The sequence below is a fragment of the Ictalurus furcatus genome, chromosome 1, assembly GCF_023375685.1.
Source record: "Ictalurus furcatus strain D&B chromosome 1, Billie_1.0, whole genome shotgun sequence".
NCBI classification, from domain to species: Eukaryota; Metazoa; Chordata; class Actinopteri; order Siluriformes; family Ictaluridae; genus Ictalurus; species Ictalurus furcatus.
Window position 1 is genome coordinate 24,748,892 of NC_071255.1, and position 15,332 is coordinate 24,764,223.

The 15,332-nt window shown below is 38.4% G+C and overlaps 1 protein-coding gene across 1 annotated transcript in view; it reads left to right on the top strand.

The window, feature by feature from the left end:
• The first annotated feature begins 557 nt into the window (after nucleotides 1-557).
• Nucleotides 558-15,332, top strand: part of ibtk (inhibitor of Bruton agammaglobulinemia tyrosine kinase) — a 31,088-nt gene continuing 16,313 nt past the window's right edge. Inside the window, exons 1-14 of the mRNA XM_053633626.1 lie at nucleotides 558-926; nucleotides 4,244-5,147; nucleotides 5,445-5,541; nucleotides 5,765-5,889; nucleotides 10,704-10,814; nucleotides 10,896-11,063; nucleotides 11,170-11,287; nucleotides 11,617-11,797; nucleotides 12,099-12,222; nucleotides 12,438-12,615; nucleotides 12,725-12,866; nucleotides 13,651-14,268; nucleotides 14,794-14,880; nucleotides 14,989-15,071. Coding sequence (XP_053489601.1) covers nucleotides 4,824-5,147; nucleotides 5,445-5,541; nucleotides 5,765-5,889; nucleotides 10,704-10,814; nucleotides 10,896-11,063; nucleotides 11,170-11,287; nucleotides 11,617-11,797; nucleotides 12,099-12,222; nucleotides 12,438-12,615; nucleotides 12,725-12,866; nucleotides 13,651-14,268; nucleotides 14,794-14,880; nucleotides 14,989-15,071 — 2,356 coding nt within the window. The 5' untranslated portion in view covers nucleotides 558-926; nucleotides 4,244-4,823. The remainder of the gene's footprint in view (nucleotides 927-4,243; nucleotides 5,148-5,444; nucleotides 5,542-5,764; nucleotides 5,890-10,703; nucleotides 10,815-10,895; nucleotides 11,064-11,169; nucleotides 11,288-11,616; nucleotides 11,798-12,098; nucleotides 12,223-12,437; nucleotides 12,616-12,724; nucleotides 12,867-13,650; nucleotides 14,269-14,793; nucleotides 14,881-14,988; nucleotides 15,072-15,332) is intronic.

Below are 15,332 nucleotides of genomic sequence, written 5' to 3' on the forward strand. Positions count from 1 at the left end.
TAGACCTTCAGTTCTCTGGTTGGTCTGCAACACTTCCAGTTATTGACATTTGGATTAAACAAATTTAATTCAAGTGACCAATCAAAGAGGCTAATGACTATAAGAACTTGTAATCATATAGCAGTTCTCAAAGTGGAGTCCCCAGACCCCAATTTGAGAATCACTTGTCTATGTCCTTGTGTTTATTATCTTATTGTAATGTGTAGTATCGATAAGCACAGCAAACGAATCGAATTCCTTATGTACTCTAGTGCAGTGCTTCTCAAAACTGTCCTGGAGGACCCCCTGCACTGCACATTTTGTATGTCTCCCTCATCTAACACACCTGCTTCAACTCATTAGCTCATTAGTACAGACTGCAAGGCCTGGATTGGGTCTGTCAGATAAGGGAAACGTACAAAATGTGCAGTGCTGGGGGTCGTCCAGGACAGGTTTGAGAACCCCTGCCTTAATGTACTTGGCCAATACAGCACCGTACTGACTCTGAAAGCATCAGGGCTCCATGTGTGCGGTGGCCTACAAGTGATGACGTGTAAAGGGGCACCGGCGCGCGCTATCAGTGAGGCACACACACGGTAGGAGAGGTTTCAGAGAGACTATCTGCGTATCAACCTCATGCAGGACGCAGATATTATTGGGCTGAATATGCATATTCGTTTGCCTTAATTAGCGCAATATAATACGTATATTCCCATAAACATCCCATAGCTATATAGCGAGCTATCACCGACCAATAGAAATTGACGATACATGATTCCGGGAGCCAATCAGCGTTCTCCACCTTTCCGGGTACTACCAGGCTAGCTCGCCTTGACCGTGGCTCTGCAGAATATCTGTACAAGCAGGACTATTTATTGAAGATGTGCCTCCAGGATTTTCATGCCGAGTCAAGCTCAAACACTGCTTCCTATTTCATCTAGCGGCAGGTGAGACAATGAGATGGCCGTCAGGTTGTCTGGTGCTCTGAAATCGTATAAGCTAAGCTGGTTTTAGCTCGCTAGCTAGCTACTCTGCTTAAGTTTTATTTCAGCACTTCTGAGTTTCCAGCTGAATTCATAAAAAAAGACATGAATACAAAATACAGAAAATGTCACACACCCATAGCCAATGCTGGATTAGCAAAACCAGTGAGCTAGTGCTGCTAATAATCCAGTGAACAAGCTGGTTAGCTAAACATACTTTACAAACATACATTACCCTGATAAGTAATAAGCCAAACAGATATTTGTTAACAAGAATGTCGGTTAATATTAATTAGTAAGAATGTACAGCTAAAACTTGACACCTAAAAGTAAGTGTGTTAGCAAGATGTGTGTAGTTTGTTGTTTCTAAAGGTGTATTGCCTTCTGCCATAGCAGCTGACTCCTTTGCAAACTATATCAAACTAACAACTTCTCAGAGAGAGAGAGACACACACACACAGAGAGAGCCAAAGGCATTTAGATATTGCAAAACTTTTGGCTGAAAAGACTAAACTCTACAATAGACAATAACTTGTATCTAGTACTCTGTATTTCAAATGCTCTTTATTCCATGTGAAATATGTTGAAGTATATGTGGTCAGAAGGTTTAAACCATCATGTGTACACAAGTACATTCTCTTTCTTACATGCAGCAACTAAACCTTAGGATTTGGGTACTAGCTAATTAATTTCACCTCATGGAATATACACACAATCATAGATTCAAACACAATGCAGGATGTTTTAACTTGAAGAAAGAAGCTTGGAGGTGGTTTATGACAAGTAGAAACTTCATAATGTTCTGTGACCTTTTAAAACCACCAGAATGAAAATGATTAAACTCTTTCTTGAAAAACAGCTCTTGGGTGTTGGCATTTGAAATGTTTATGCTGTGGTAAACTATTCAAAGAAAAATGTCACGAGTATCCAGTGTTGATCAACCATTTAAAAAAAACAAAATAACACACATGCCAGTGGTGAAAATGAAAGCAAATATTTTCATTACAAAATTCTTTTTGCACAAACAAAAAGCATTGCCTGAATATAGTGTCTTCACAATGTACATGTTGTTGTCACAATAAATTTAGATGTATTACATGCATTTAATTTAAATGCAGACTGATTACATATAAGTGTGTTGTAGAGAGAGTGCCTGCGCAAGTTGCACTCATGACCATAAAAAGTATGTAGGCTAAACCTGTGCTAAGAACATCATAACTTGCCTAAAACATCCCGGAAGTATTGTTTCACTGACAAGTCTTTTTACATACAGTGCCTGCCACTAATATTGGCACCCTTGGTACATATGAGCAAAGAAGACTGTGAAAAATTGTCTTTATTGCTTAATCTTTTTGATCTTTTGTTCAAAAAAAGTTCACAAAAATACTCTGCTCTCATGGATATCAAACAATTGCAAACAAAACACAGCTTTATCCAAAAATATCTATGTTAAATATAGGTGTGCAACAATTATTGGCACCCTTTTAGTCAGTACTTTGTGCTACCTCCCTTTACCAAGATAACAGCTCTGAGTCTTCTCCTGTAATGCCTGATGAGGTTGGAGAATACACGGCAAGGGATCTGAGACCATTCCTCCATACAGAATAGAGTCCATGATGCCATGTATCCTAACAAAGTGTCCAAGTCCTCTGGCAGAAAAACAGCCCCAAAACATTAAAGAGCCACCACCATATTTATCTGTGGACATGAGGTACTTCTCCATATGGCTACCTCTCTGTGTGCACCAAAACCACCTCTGGTGTTTATTAACAAAAAGCTCTATTTTGGTTTCATCTGAACATAGAACTTGATCCCATTTGAAGTTGCAGTAGTGTCTGGCAAACTGAAGATGCTTGAGTTTGTTTTTGGATGAGTGTAGAAGCTTTTTTCTTGAAACCCTTTCAAAAAAGTTGTGGTGATGTAGGACACTTTAGATTGTAGTTTTGAAGACTTTCTGACCCCAAGACGCAGCTAACTTCTGCAATTCTCCAGCTGTGATCCTTGGAGATTTTTTGGTCACTCGAACCATCCTCTTCACAGTGCACTGAGACAATATAGACACACGTCCTCTTCCAAGTTGATTCATAACATTTCCAGTTGACTGGAACTTCTTAATTATTGCCCTGATGGTGGAAATGGGCATTTTCAATGCTTTTGCTATTTTCTTATAGCCACTTCCCATTTTGTGAAGCTCAACAACCTTTTGCCGCATATCACAGCTATATTCCTCATTCTTACCCATTGTTATAAATGACTAAGGGCATTTGACCTATGTTTTGGAAGTCATAGTTGAACAATTTCCTGTTCCTAGTCACCCGGGTGTACTAAACTTTTTTTAAATATCAATGGGAATATACTTCAAATATATTTTTATCATATGAATTCATAGGGGTGCCAATAATTGTTGCACACCTATATTTAACAAAGATATTTTTCTGGATAAATCTGTGTTGTGTTTGCAACTGTTTGATATCCATGAGATCAGAGTTTTTTGTGAATTCTTTTAACAAAAGATCAAAAGTTTAAACAATAGAGACGATTTTTCACAGCCTTCTTTGCTCATATTTATCGAGTGCCAATATAAGTGGAGGGCACTATATTGACTAGGCCTATATTTTAATGTTCTTGCATTTTTAACTTACTCAGTACTTGGTTTCAATTCGAGTTCAGTTGGAGAACATAAGAAAGATGGAAATGTCTGTGACGAAAGACAACTAAGCCAGAAAAAAGATAGATATGCATTTTAATCAATATTTTAAAGAGTCAGTGGTAAGATTACTAACTGTAAAAACCCTAGTCCGTAAAGGAGTAATAGTAATGCCATGCTTATCAGCCTGATGTTGTAATGTTACATGAGATGTTGATTTGTCTTTATTAAGCAACTTTTTAATTAGAGAGCTAAATATCCAGATAGCACACCCATGTTTATTAACTAGTTAATTTAACTAGGGCTGCAGTCTGGCGGAGTAGCCTATATGTAAAAATACAGACTAAACCTAAACTCACAAGTTAAAGAAAATGTAGCAATGACTGAGTGTGGACTAGCATTGAAGATAGCAAGATAGCATTGAAGAGTCTCTTATTTTGAAATTGATTATTTATAAGCTGACAAGTGTGACATTTTCAGACAACTTAAATGTTTTTAGTTGGTAAAACGTTGAGATTTGTTTTATTGCACTTGTGTTACTATAATAAATGAATATGTTTGACAACACATTTTGGAGGAAAATTTATGTAGTAGATTAGAAGTAGTACTAATTTGTTCTTTTTTTTCTCCACAGGTAACATTTACAATTATGGAGGTTTAAAAAGGTAATGTGCTTTGGGGGGAAGGGGCTTTCCCCCTCAAACTGGATGAACTGTTTGATGGACTTTTCAGGTGGTTTGAGAATTTGCCTTTTGCACACTAAGCTAAACTAGAGAGCTATTACAAAGAAAGTATTTTTGCAAAACTGTGAATATATGTTTGTAAAATTTTGTACAGAAAAGAACTAGCCAAATATTTATCAGTTAATGATGCCTGTGATGCTTCTTCTAGCACTGTGTTGTGTGGGTCACGTTGTTGATATGGTGGACTGAGGCAAGGTTGACATTCACCCTGGGGTTGCTAGGGTGCGGTGGAAACCCAACACTTGCACAATTCTAGCACCCCAAAGTTTGGACAGGGAGCACTTTTTTTTTGTTTGTTTTGTGCTCGTGTTGTATGGCAAGTTTAGGTTTTCAGTACAGTTTTATTCAGGACTTGTGGCATAACTGATTGTTACTTGTCTTATTAGCAGGCAAGACTGTGGCAGAGTAGGGCATATTTTTAATTCGGTGGGGGAAAAGAGTATAATAAGGTGTTGTGGGAAAGGTAGTAAGATGAGTCTGATAACCCCAGAATGCACACCAAAATGCCATTCACCACGTCATGCCGAGGTGATTGTGGCTGCTCTGACTGGTGGCTCAGAAGGACAGCTGAAGACCTTCCTGTCAGCTTACTGCCATAATGCTGCCACTCTGAAGGATGAGTTTGGACGCACAGCACTCCATCTCGCTGCTTCACTGGGAAAACGAGCCTTGCTTGAATGGCTTCTGGACAGCAAGAGTGCTGACCTGTTGTTGAAGGACAAGGAGTCAGGATGGACAGCTCTGCACCGCAGTGCATTCTATGGACATATTCACTGTCTCATGGCCCTTGTCAAGGTGAGCTTCAATTGGAACTTGGTACAAATCTAGAATTTTTGAGAAATTAAACAAAATGTCTGTATCAGAATGATTTGTGCTTTGCATGTGCAAATGCCCATGTTAATGACAAACTGAATGTAGGAGTGGGTGATCTGATGATTAGCTGCTGTGTAGCAATATGCTATTTTCGATGATTATATAATTATATAGTACTGTCACAGCTGTGCTGTTATAGGAAATTTATCAACTCCATCTGACCAATCAGATTTGAGAATTTAACTAATAATCATTGCATATTGTATTTTTGGCTTGCAGCATGGCGGTTCACTCTCTATTCTGGATAAGGAGGGACTCTCTGTTCTGGATATAACTATGAAGGATCGCCCAGGTCATGTTGTGTTTCAGAACAGTGGTAATTAAAATTAAATCATAATCAGTGAACTTTCTCTATATACACCATTTTGGCATTTTTTATAGAAAAATAATTTACCTGCATGCTATCCTATATAACAATCGCAATAAAGATCAAATCATAATTATTTCAGTGATGCTTCACTCCATAATGTTAATACATCATACATTGTGTTGTGTAACATTTAAAGATTTGGGTACGCTTCTCTGCTCTCATCCACCAGATCCCACTGAGGTGTACACCTGGGGTAACAATACCAACTTCAGCCTTGGACATGGAAACCAGGAGAGTAGACACAATCCTGAGATTGTGGACCTGTTTCCCAGATCTGGGGTTTATATTAAGCAGGTAATTTTTTAACAAATTCAGGAAGATGACATTTTAAATTCTTGCTAAGTTATTTATGGATGCTATATTATGACATTCCCTCTTTAGAATTCCTTCCCTCTTTTTATACAAATATCTTGTATAGAAAATGCCTTGCTGTCAATTTCTGGAGTTGTACCTTTTTTTTTCTCCATATATATATATCAACAAACAATCGACCCCAACTATTCACCTTTGAGATGCACTAATACTAAATTTCTCAGCTGATACGATAACAGATTATTCGGAGTGATATCAGCCGATACCGATAGTTCTGCCTTTTATACCTTCTTTTAAATTAATAATAATTAATTCCACAATTCTGAAAGAAATGCAAATAAATTAAATAATATATATAAATACAGATTATTGGCCCATACATCGGTGCATCTCTAATTCACCTGTCCCTTGAGAATATTTTTTAAATGATTGTAACCTGGTTTCAAGGTTAGAAACTGTAGATTAACTTCTATTAACATCTCATTTTTCTTATAAGTATTTCAAAGTAATGCTTGTGCTGAAAGATGATTCATATTTACAGAGACAATAAACAGCAGTTTAAAACAATTAGACAGGCCTCATTAGTTCCACTAAGTCTCATCTCACAGATATGTATACGTTCATTTTCTCTATTTTCAGTAATCACAGGGACTCATTTACAGTTATACAGTGTGTGTTTGTTTGAAATTGGCTAGTATGACACATAACATAGCTCATTATCCTCCTTTCACTGCTAGGGTTTTAAGTGAAGCAAGTTGATATGGATGTTGATATGATGGCCACTCTGATTGCTGCTAACATAATTTTTGTTATAATATTTTTGTTGTTCGATCATTGAGCCTGAAAACTGATTTATGTCGTTTGAATTGATTACATTAAAGATGCACTATGCTTTTTAGTGTACATTCTGTTGTCCACTGAACATGGCAAGTAGGGGTATGGGACCAGATAGCCATGATTCTGTTACTCCTGCTGCTGAATAGCATCATTTTATTTATTGATTAACTGAATCCTTGAAGTTCATTTGATACTAGTGCCTACCATAACTTTATCCTGTATAACAGAAGCACAAAGCTGTACTGTGCCGAGATTAGGGATGCGTAAGTCTAAGTATTGGTATCGGGGCTTTACTGGCCTGACACTGACTCAGATTTCCCACATGAACAAAAATTGCCTTGGATAGGTCACAAAATTTTGCAACCTGAATCTAGTAGTAGATCAACATTTAGACCTCTGATATTGGTATTGTATTGAAATTAGACAAATGTGATCAGTTCTTTTTTAACAGAGCCCTTGCCGGTGCCCTTACAGAACAAACCTGCTCAAGAAGCACTAGATAGCACAGTTTTATTTGAAGTTCTTGATAAAATTACTTGATTAATTTATAAAGGAGTGAGCATTTACTTTTAGGCTACATTGACATTGCTCCATTAAGTACAGTTGTGTAAACTTACATAGAAATGAGCGCACATTTGAGCACACAAAATGATGTACAAACAAATCTGCCTCTGTTGTCCATCAGAACGAGCTGTGGTTTGAATAACAATAATAATAGCGAATTGCTAACATAGGTAGCAGTAAAAAAAAAGTCACAAAAAATGTATTTATTTTTCCTTTTAATTAAGATCAAATTCTCAGAATAAAAATTAAATATTAAAAATGACATTTTGTACTTTAAGCCATGGCACTTGTACCTTACTTGCATTAACTTGACTTGTGTAGACTTTGGTGTACAAGAGGAAGCACATGCATCTCCATGCTCTTGAGCACTGAAGAGTTCTCGCACACGATGCTCGCTTCGCTGCTCCACACATGTGAAAATCTTTGTGAACATGCAATCACCTTGTTCACTGATACTGCTGTGCGTGCTCAGGTCGGCTGCGCTTATGTTGTTTAAATGCCATAAAGATAGAAACATGGGGGTAATTGTGATTTAAACGTTTTCACAGATTTGACATGATCCTGTATTTGATTAATTTTTTTTAAATATACATTGGCTGCAAACAGCCTCCCCCATGTTTTGTGGCTCTCATTGGTCACTTGGTTTAAAACCAGAATAGTTCTATTTTTTAAGTTGTACATCCTATATTGTACATACAGTGCTGTGAAAAAGTATTTGCCATCATCTTGATTTCTTTTGTTTTTGTGTAGATACTAAATTGTTTCAGAAATTAAAACCTAATTAAAATTAATTAAGATTAAACAAAGGCAACCTGAGTAAACACAAAATTCAGTTTTTAAATGATAATGTTATTTATAGAAGCAAAAGAAGTTTTTCAATATCAACTGGGCCTGTGTGAAAATGTATTTGCCCCTCGGTTACTAATTCCCAAAATCTATGAATCGCCATTCATAATGGGGTTCAGCTGGACTAGACACAATCAGGCCTGAATACTGCAAACCCTGTTCAATCAAATCAACACTTAAATAGAACTTTTTCAACAGTGTAAAGTTGGTTAAAGGTCTTACCCAGTTACACTCTGTGTTCCATCATTTCAGAAATTATGAGGAAGAAGGTAAGTAAATAGGTCAGTCTGGGATGGGTTATAAAGCTATTTCAAGTGAGAGCCATTATCTCCAATTGAAAAAAACAAACTCGGCACAGTAGTGAACCTTCCAAGAAGTTGCTGACCTTCCAAAATTCCTCCAAGAGCACAACAATGACTCATACAGGAAGTCACAAAGAGCCAAGGACAACATCAAAGGACCTACAGGCCTCTTGCATAAGTAAAGATCACTGTTCATGACTCCACTATCAGAAAGACACTGAGCAAAAATGGCATCCATGGAAGAGTGGCGAAGTGAAAACCACTGCTAAAACAGAAGAACATTTAAGGCTCGTCTGAATTTTGCCAAAACACATCTTGATGATCCTCAAACCTTTTGGGGGAATGTTCTGTGGACTGATGAGTCGAAAGTGGAACTGTTTGGAAGACAAGTGTCCTGTTACATCTGGCGTAAACCAAACACAGAATTCCACAAAAAGAACATCATACCTATGGTCAAGAATGGTGGTGGAAGTGTGATGGTGTGGGGATGCTTTTGCTGCTTCAGGACCTGGGCAACTTGCAATAATTGAGGGAAACATGAATTCTGCTCTGTACCAGAAAATCCTAAAGGAGAATGTCAGGTCTTCAGTCTGTAAATTGAAACTCAAGCACAACTGGATTATGCAGCAAGACAATGATCCAAAGCATAGGAGTAAGTCCAAGTCCTAGAAGTAAGTGAAAGTCTGATCTCCAGTTATCAGAAGTGTTTGGTTGCAGTTATTGCTGCTAGAGATGGCACAACCAGATTTTAAGTTTAAGGGAGCAATTAGTTTTTCACATTGGTGATAGGTGTTGGATCTTTTTTTTTTTTTTTTTTTTTTTTTTTTTTTTTTTGCTTCAATAAAAGAAATAAATAAAAACTGTATTGTGTGTTTACTCTGGTTGCTTTTGTTTTATATTGTATTTTGTTTAAAGCTTTAAAACAATTTTTAGTATGAGATATACACAAAAACAGAAGAAAAAGACAGTAGGATACTATTTGTATAGACTAATCCACATCAGAATACCGCAACATCGCACAATGCCCAGTCTCCCCAAGCCCTTTCAATCAGCTCAGCTCAACAGCCGCATTTCTATAGGGCTTGGTCAATAAATGTCCTATTACTGTAGGGTATTTAATTGAACTAAAAGTTCAGTTATATTCATGTGTGGGAACACTATTGTCTTATGATGACTGGTTGCTGATTAATAAGGAAACTGTTGCTGGATTTATTTATTTTTTTTACACTTGTTTTACTGTCAGATTTTTCCTTTTGTAATTTTGATAAATAAGAGCATGTGTACTTGCACTGTTAAACAGCCTGTTAGTGACTCAGTTTCCTGCATGAACTGACTCTGCAAATGACTGAATACGGTTCATTTCAAATGGTTTCTGTTGGCAGATTTAATTTCTGAAAGCTGCTGACAAGAACATTCAGACAAGGACAAGAGGTGGCTGTTGCTCAGGTGGTAGGGCGGGTTGTCCGTTAATCGTAGGGTTGGCGGTTCGATTCCCGGCCCACGTCTCCACAAGTGTCCTTGGGCAAGACACTGAACCCCAGGTTGCTCCTGATTGCAGGCTAGCGCCTTGCATGGTGTGTGTGAGTGAGTGAGCAAATGAGACACAATATAAAGCTCTAAGGTTAAAAAGCGTTATATAAGTGCAGACCCTTTACATTCATGTTGACGTTAGTTTAACAATGTTCAGTCTGTAGGGGATCACATTCCCTTTCATCAGCTCTCTGGTGCCCTATACATGTCACCAAGTTTCTGTTCTCCAGGTGCTTATAGTTAAACATTAATTCGCGATTAACATGCTCAAATTCAATAAGCTCAGCATGTGTGACGAGAGACTGTTCTGTATGTGTGTAGGGGGCACTTTTGCCCATGCACAGGATGCTATACAGGACATCTCATTACTTGTTTGGGCTTTGAAGAGCTTCTTGCATTAATGATGAGGTTGGCTTTGTTTCCTCTTCTCCAGTGCACTCTGAACCTCAGCAGACAGAAGATGGAAATAAATGGGCATGAAAGAAAAGTCTAACCTGCGTACATATTGAATAGACCACAGCTAGAACATAGTATTCTGCAAAGTATCTGTCTAGATTCCACTTAAGGGTTTATGGCCTCTTCCTGAAACTAAACACTCCAGCATTGTAATAGTGCAACATTGTTTTTCAGGTTGTGACGTGTATAATTATTCAAGTCACCAATTTATATAATTCTGTTGCTTTTTAATGTATAACTTGAGTGTTTTTGTTTTCCCAGGTGGTCGTGTGCAAGTTCCACTCTGTCTTTCTTTCTCAGAAGGGCCAGGTTTACACTTGTGGTCATGGACAGGGAGGACGTCTTGGACATGGGGATGAACAGACGTATTTGGTGGGACTTGTTTCTTTATGGTGTGTACTGTATTGTTATTCCCTTTTGCTCTTTTTTTTTTAAACTGTGTTTCTGTTTTAGGTTCCCCGTGTAGTGGAGGGGCTGGTCTCTCATCACTGCTCTCAGGTTGCTGCAGCCAGAGATCACACAGTAGTTCTGACTGAGGAGGGTTATGTTTACACTTTTGGTCTTAACACATACCACCAGCTGGGTCTGACGCCTCCTGCTGCCAGCCAAGTGCCTAAACAGGTGAGCAAACTGCATACCTGCTTCTGTGAGAAAGCCTTGTGTCAGGATATGGTTCGAAAGGATGATGAATGTGCATATCTGAGCTTTCATTTATTTTTGGATGCAGGTGACTTCTAAGTGTTTGAAAGGGAAGAACGTGGTTGGTGTTGCTGCTGCAAGGTTTCATACAGTTCTGTGGACGAAAGATGCAGTCTACACTGTGGGACTGAATGGAGGACAGCTGGGTAGGAAACAAATTAGAGAAATGACACGCAGTAATTGTTTATTTGGATGATGTAAGACCATGGCAAGACCCAAAACGTTTAACCTTTGCAACACGTATATTTTTCAGTAATTTTTCAAATTTAATGTGAAGCATTGTAATACTTTTTCAAATATTTAACAAAATGAAGCATTCCCTTAAGTTAATTGTCTACAATATTCTTACTGAACACTAATAAAAAAGCCCAAATATTTCACATACAATACAGTAGAGCCTATGATTGTGTAGGCTGTTCCTCATATAATGAGCTCTGGTCTGAATCTGTGTACACACACACACACACACACACAGGCTACCTGCTGGACCCAAATGGAGAGAAGTGTGTGACTGTGCCCCGGCAGGTGTCTGCCCTACACCACAAGGATGTCACCATTGCCATGGCTGCAGCCAGTAATGGGGCTACTGTGTGTTTGACGGAGAAAGGGGATATCTATTTGCTTGCTGACTACCAGTGCAAGAAGTTGGCCTCCAAGTGAGTCATTTTGCGATGCCTCTGTCTCCTTGGACTAAAAACCTCAAGCCTGATGGGTGTATTTCTCATTAAAACATCAGCAATGTATTGTGAAAAATTTTGTTAAGTGAACCGATATAATAAATCTGGACAGTCGTGGTCACGCATCATATTATCTCCATCGTAATCTTTAGTTTTGCTGGTTTTGACTGATAATTATTAAACTTGATAGTATTATAAAATTAATTAGTAATAACTGTCTTGTTTTTTTTTCAGTCAAATATTAGTCCTTTTGTAAATACTAAGATTAGATGTCCTTTAGGCAGCTGAACATCAAGAAGGTTCTTGTAACTGGAGGCACTTTGGACCATCGGGTAGACCCGCACCTCCTAAATGAGAGTGGGGGAGAGAAGATGTCTATCTTAGCCCTGGATGAGATTGGCAGGGTGAGGTTTTTTTTAATTATTATTTATTTATTTATTTATTAATTATTATTATTATTATTATTATTATTTTAATAAATATATACAATGGTGTAAGCACTTGAAAATATATTGGGTGTGCTTAAAATAAGAAACTTAATTTGTTACTGTATGTACTGTATGTACCTTTTTTTTTTTTTTGCCTCTGTCCATCTTTCCCTGGTCTTGTTTTCTCTCAGGTGTACTGCTGGCGCTCTGTGGGCACTTTGTTGAGACAGTGTAGGTGGGCCTATGGGCGACAGGTCCTTATGTCTGACATCGCCATTGGCAAGAACAAAATGATGTTCGTCACGCAGGATGGAGAGGGCTTTAGTGGCCAGTGGCTTGGTGAATACAAGAAGGGTATGGATAAAAAAGGTAAAAACCTGGAAAAAGCACTAAGTTTGTACTTCTTACAGATATGACATACTCTAGCCTGTGAAATGATTTGATGTCAAAGTAACTGTTGCAATTTGTCTGTTTGTAGAGGTTTGCAGTCATTCTGAGAGTGGAAGTGTGTATGAGCGCATTCGACTGGAAAGGCTACCCTACATCCATCGAGCTGTCAGCATTACCATGGACTCTAAGGGCCGTAACTTTGGGGTGCTCCAGTCAGATCCCAAAACCAGGTACATGAATCTAAAAAGCATACACATTTTACATTACATGAATATTACATATGTATCCTTTTATCCTGTGTCTTTCGAAAGACATGGAGAACATTCTGCCAGTGTACAATCTTGAGCATTCTTTATTATGCTTTGGCTTAAATCCTTCTGTAATTCCAACTTTTTGCTGGTACACTCAGCAGTTAAAATGTTGGTGGGGAAACATTGATGGCGAAGAACATACAGTGGGTTCATGCTATCTCAGGTCCTCTAGAGATACTTATAAAATAGCAAAGACCTGATGTAATCAAAACGTCATTTCTTCTAGAACAGAGAATATCAGGTTGTCCAGCGCTATAAATTCAGTGTGTTATTAAATTTGTGGTATTGAAACATCTTACTTTGCTCTGGCCTTGCAAAACATCAGCTGAGCAAGTGTTCCAATTGACAATATGTTGCTTTTGCTCATATTAAAGAGCTTGAGTTTTGCAGAATTTTTAATGCAATAACTCTCATTCATGTAGAGATGCTGTTTAACCAAAATGCAACAATTGCGCCATCAAATATCAGTCTGAAGCTTTATCAAATCAAGTCACTATCATTGTGATTTCTATGAAGTTATACTTCCGTTCTCATTAACAAGTTATGGTCAAATACATACTGCTGCATGAGTTATACAGGACATACAATTTGACCTTGCAACCTTACACATAGCACATACATAGTACACCCATACACATACATTCATGTGTCTGCTACTTTTGGAAGCTGAACAGAGTCTTGTTTTTCCCCCCCCTCTCTGTAGCATATATGAAGTGCCCACTGTTTCAGCCTCCTTGTTCCCTCAGCATTTCCAGCAGCTCCTAGCTGAAGCCGATGAGACAGACAGCATTCATGACGTGACCCTTCAGGCTGGTGATCGTGTCTTTCCAACTCACAAGTACATCCTGTCTATGCGTTCAGAATTTTTCCGCAAGCAGCTCCTCCCAGAGGCCGGGCAGGGAGACGAGGCGGATGGGGAGGTAAGGAGAAGTGTGGACGCTGTGGGTTGTGACCTTCTGGTGCTGGATAAGATCTCCCCTGATATGCTACAGCAGGCATTGCACTTCATCTATACAGACTCATGTGAGATGCTAGTGCATGGAGCAAGGCCAACAATCTCACGCCTCAGCCATGGCCCTGAGCAGGTGCAGCAGCAGCTAATATGCAACCTGCAGGAGCTGAATGTCAGTGGACGCTCTGCTCTGGAGATCTACCGATCGCTGCCTGCCTCGGTTCCCGCACAGGGAGAAAAGCCGAAGAGCAAAAGTGCCAAATCTGGGAAGAAGGACAAGGGCGACAATACTAATGAACCTAGCCACAATCCTGTAAAGATGCTGCAAGGAGTAGCCAAGAAACTGGGCTTGGGTGGTCTCTTTGCAAGGTGGGATTTGAATTTACTGTATTTTCTGTAAGAAGCACATTTCCTTGCCCTCCAACAGGTCCAAATGATTATTTTTTACGTTATGGTAATTGCAACATTACTGTAACTTGCAACATTTTATTAATATTTTTACATTAGGCAATCAGGATGATTATAGAGAGGTGCGCTATTATTAATTTGGTACAAATCTATCATTGAATACACCATAGCCACTCTAGTGAAACGTAGAATTATAGTAGCAGCAGTGATGAGACACAGCAATTCAAATAAAAACTGACATGGGTTCCATCTCAAGAAACCATATACACTGACCCACAAAAACAGGATAAAAACGAGCTAGACAATTCCAGTAGTAGTGTCTGATGTGCTGTTTTATAGGGTCTATAAACTATACATATAATAAAAGTTCCTAGTAGCTGTATAGATTGTTTTAATCGTCCAGAAGCTATACCGCATGATTGAAAATATACTGCAGAAAATTTTTAATTAAATTAGCATTTACTATATTTCTACTCATTCCTTTAGGCTTGATGGAGTGAAGTATGAAAATGGGCAAATCCGTGTGGTGCAAAAGAAGACTGGCAACAGACCAAGATTCTACCTAAAGAAATGGTGAGTGATGTCATGTAAAACATACAATCTCTCATTCATCATTATTTTCTGGTAGTATGGTTATTTAATTTACCGTTCATAAATAATAATAAAGTTCTGATATCACAGCCCCTACCTCTGTGACGTCACCTTGCGGTCTGAGGACGGGAAGGAGTTCCCTTGTCACAAATGCATTCTGTGTGCCCGACTGGGTGAGCTATACTGACTTGATTTATTATAGTCCCGTACCTTTAAAGTGTAGAAGCAAATGTCTATAGTATAATGCAAAGCTGTACTGAGGAGTACAGAAGGCCCTGCCTTTAAGAAATCTGATCTAAATCAAATTGTAATTAAAATGTAATAGTAACTATATGGTTAAAGGGCAGACAGTCTGTGTTTGTCCAAGAGTATGTATGTATGCATGTATGTCTGTCTGTCCAGATTGGGTGAAGTGTGTACAAATAACAACCTGT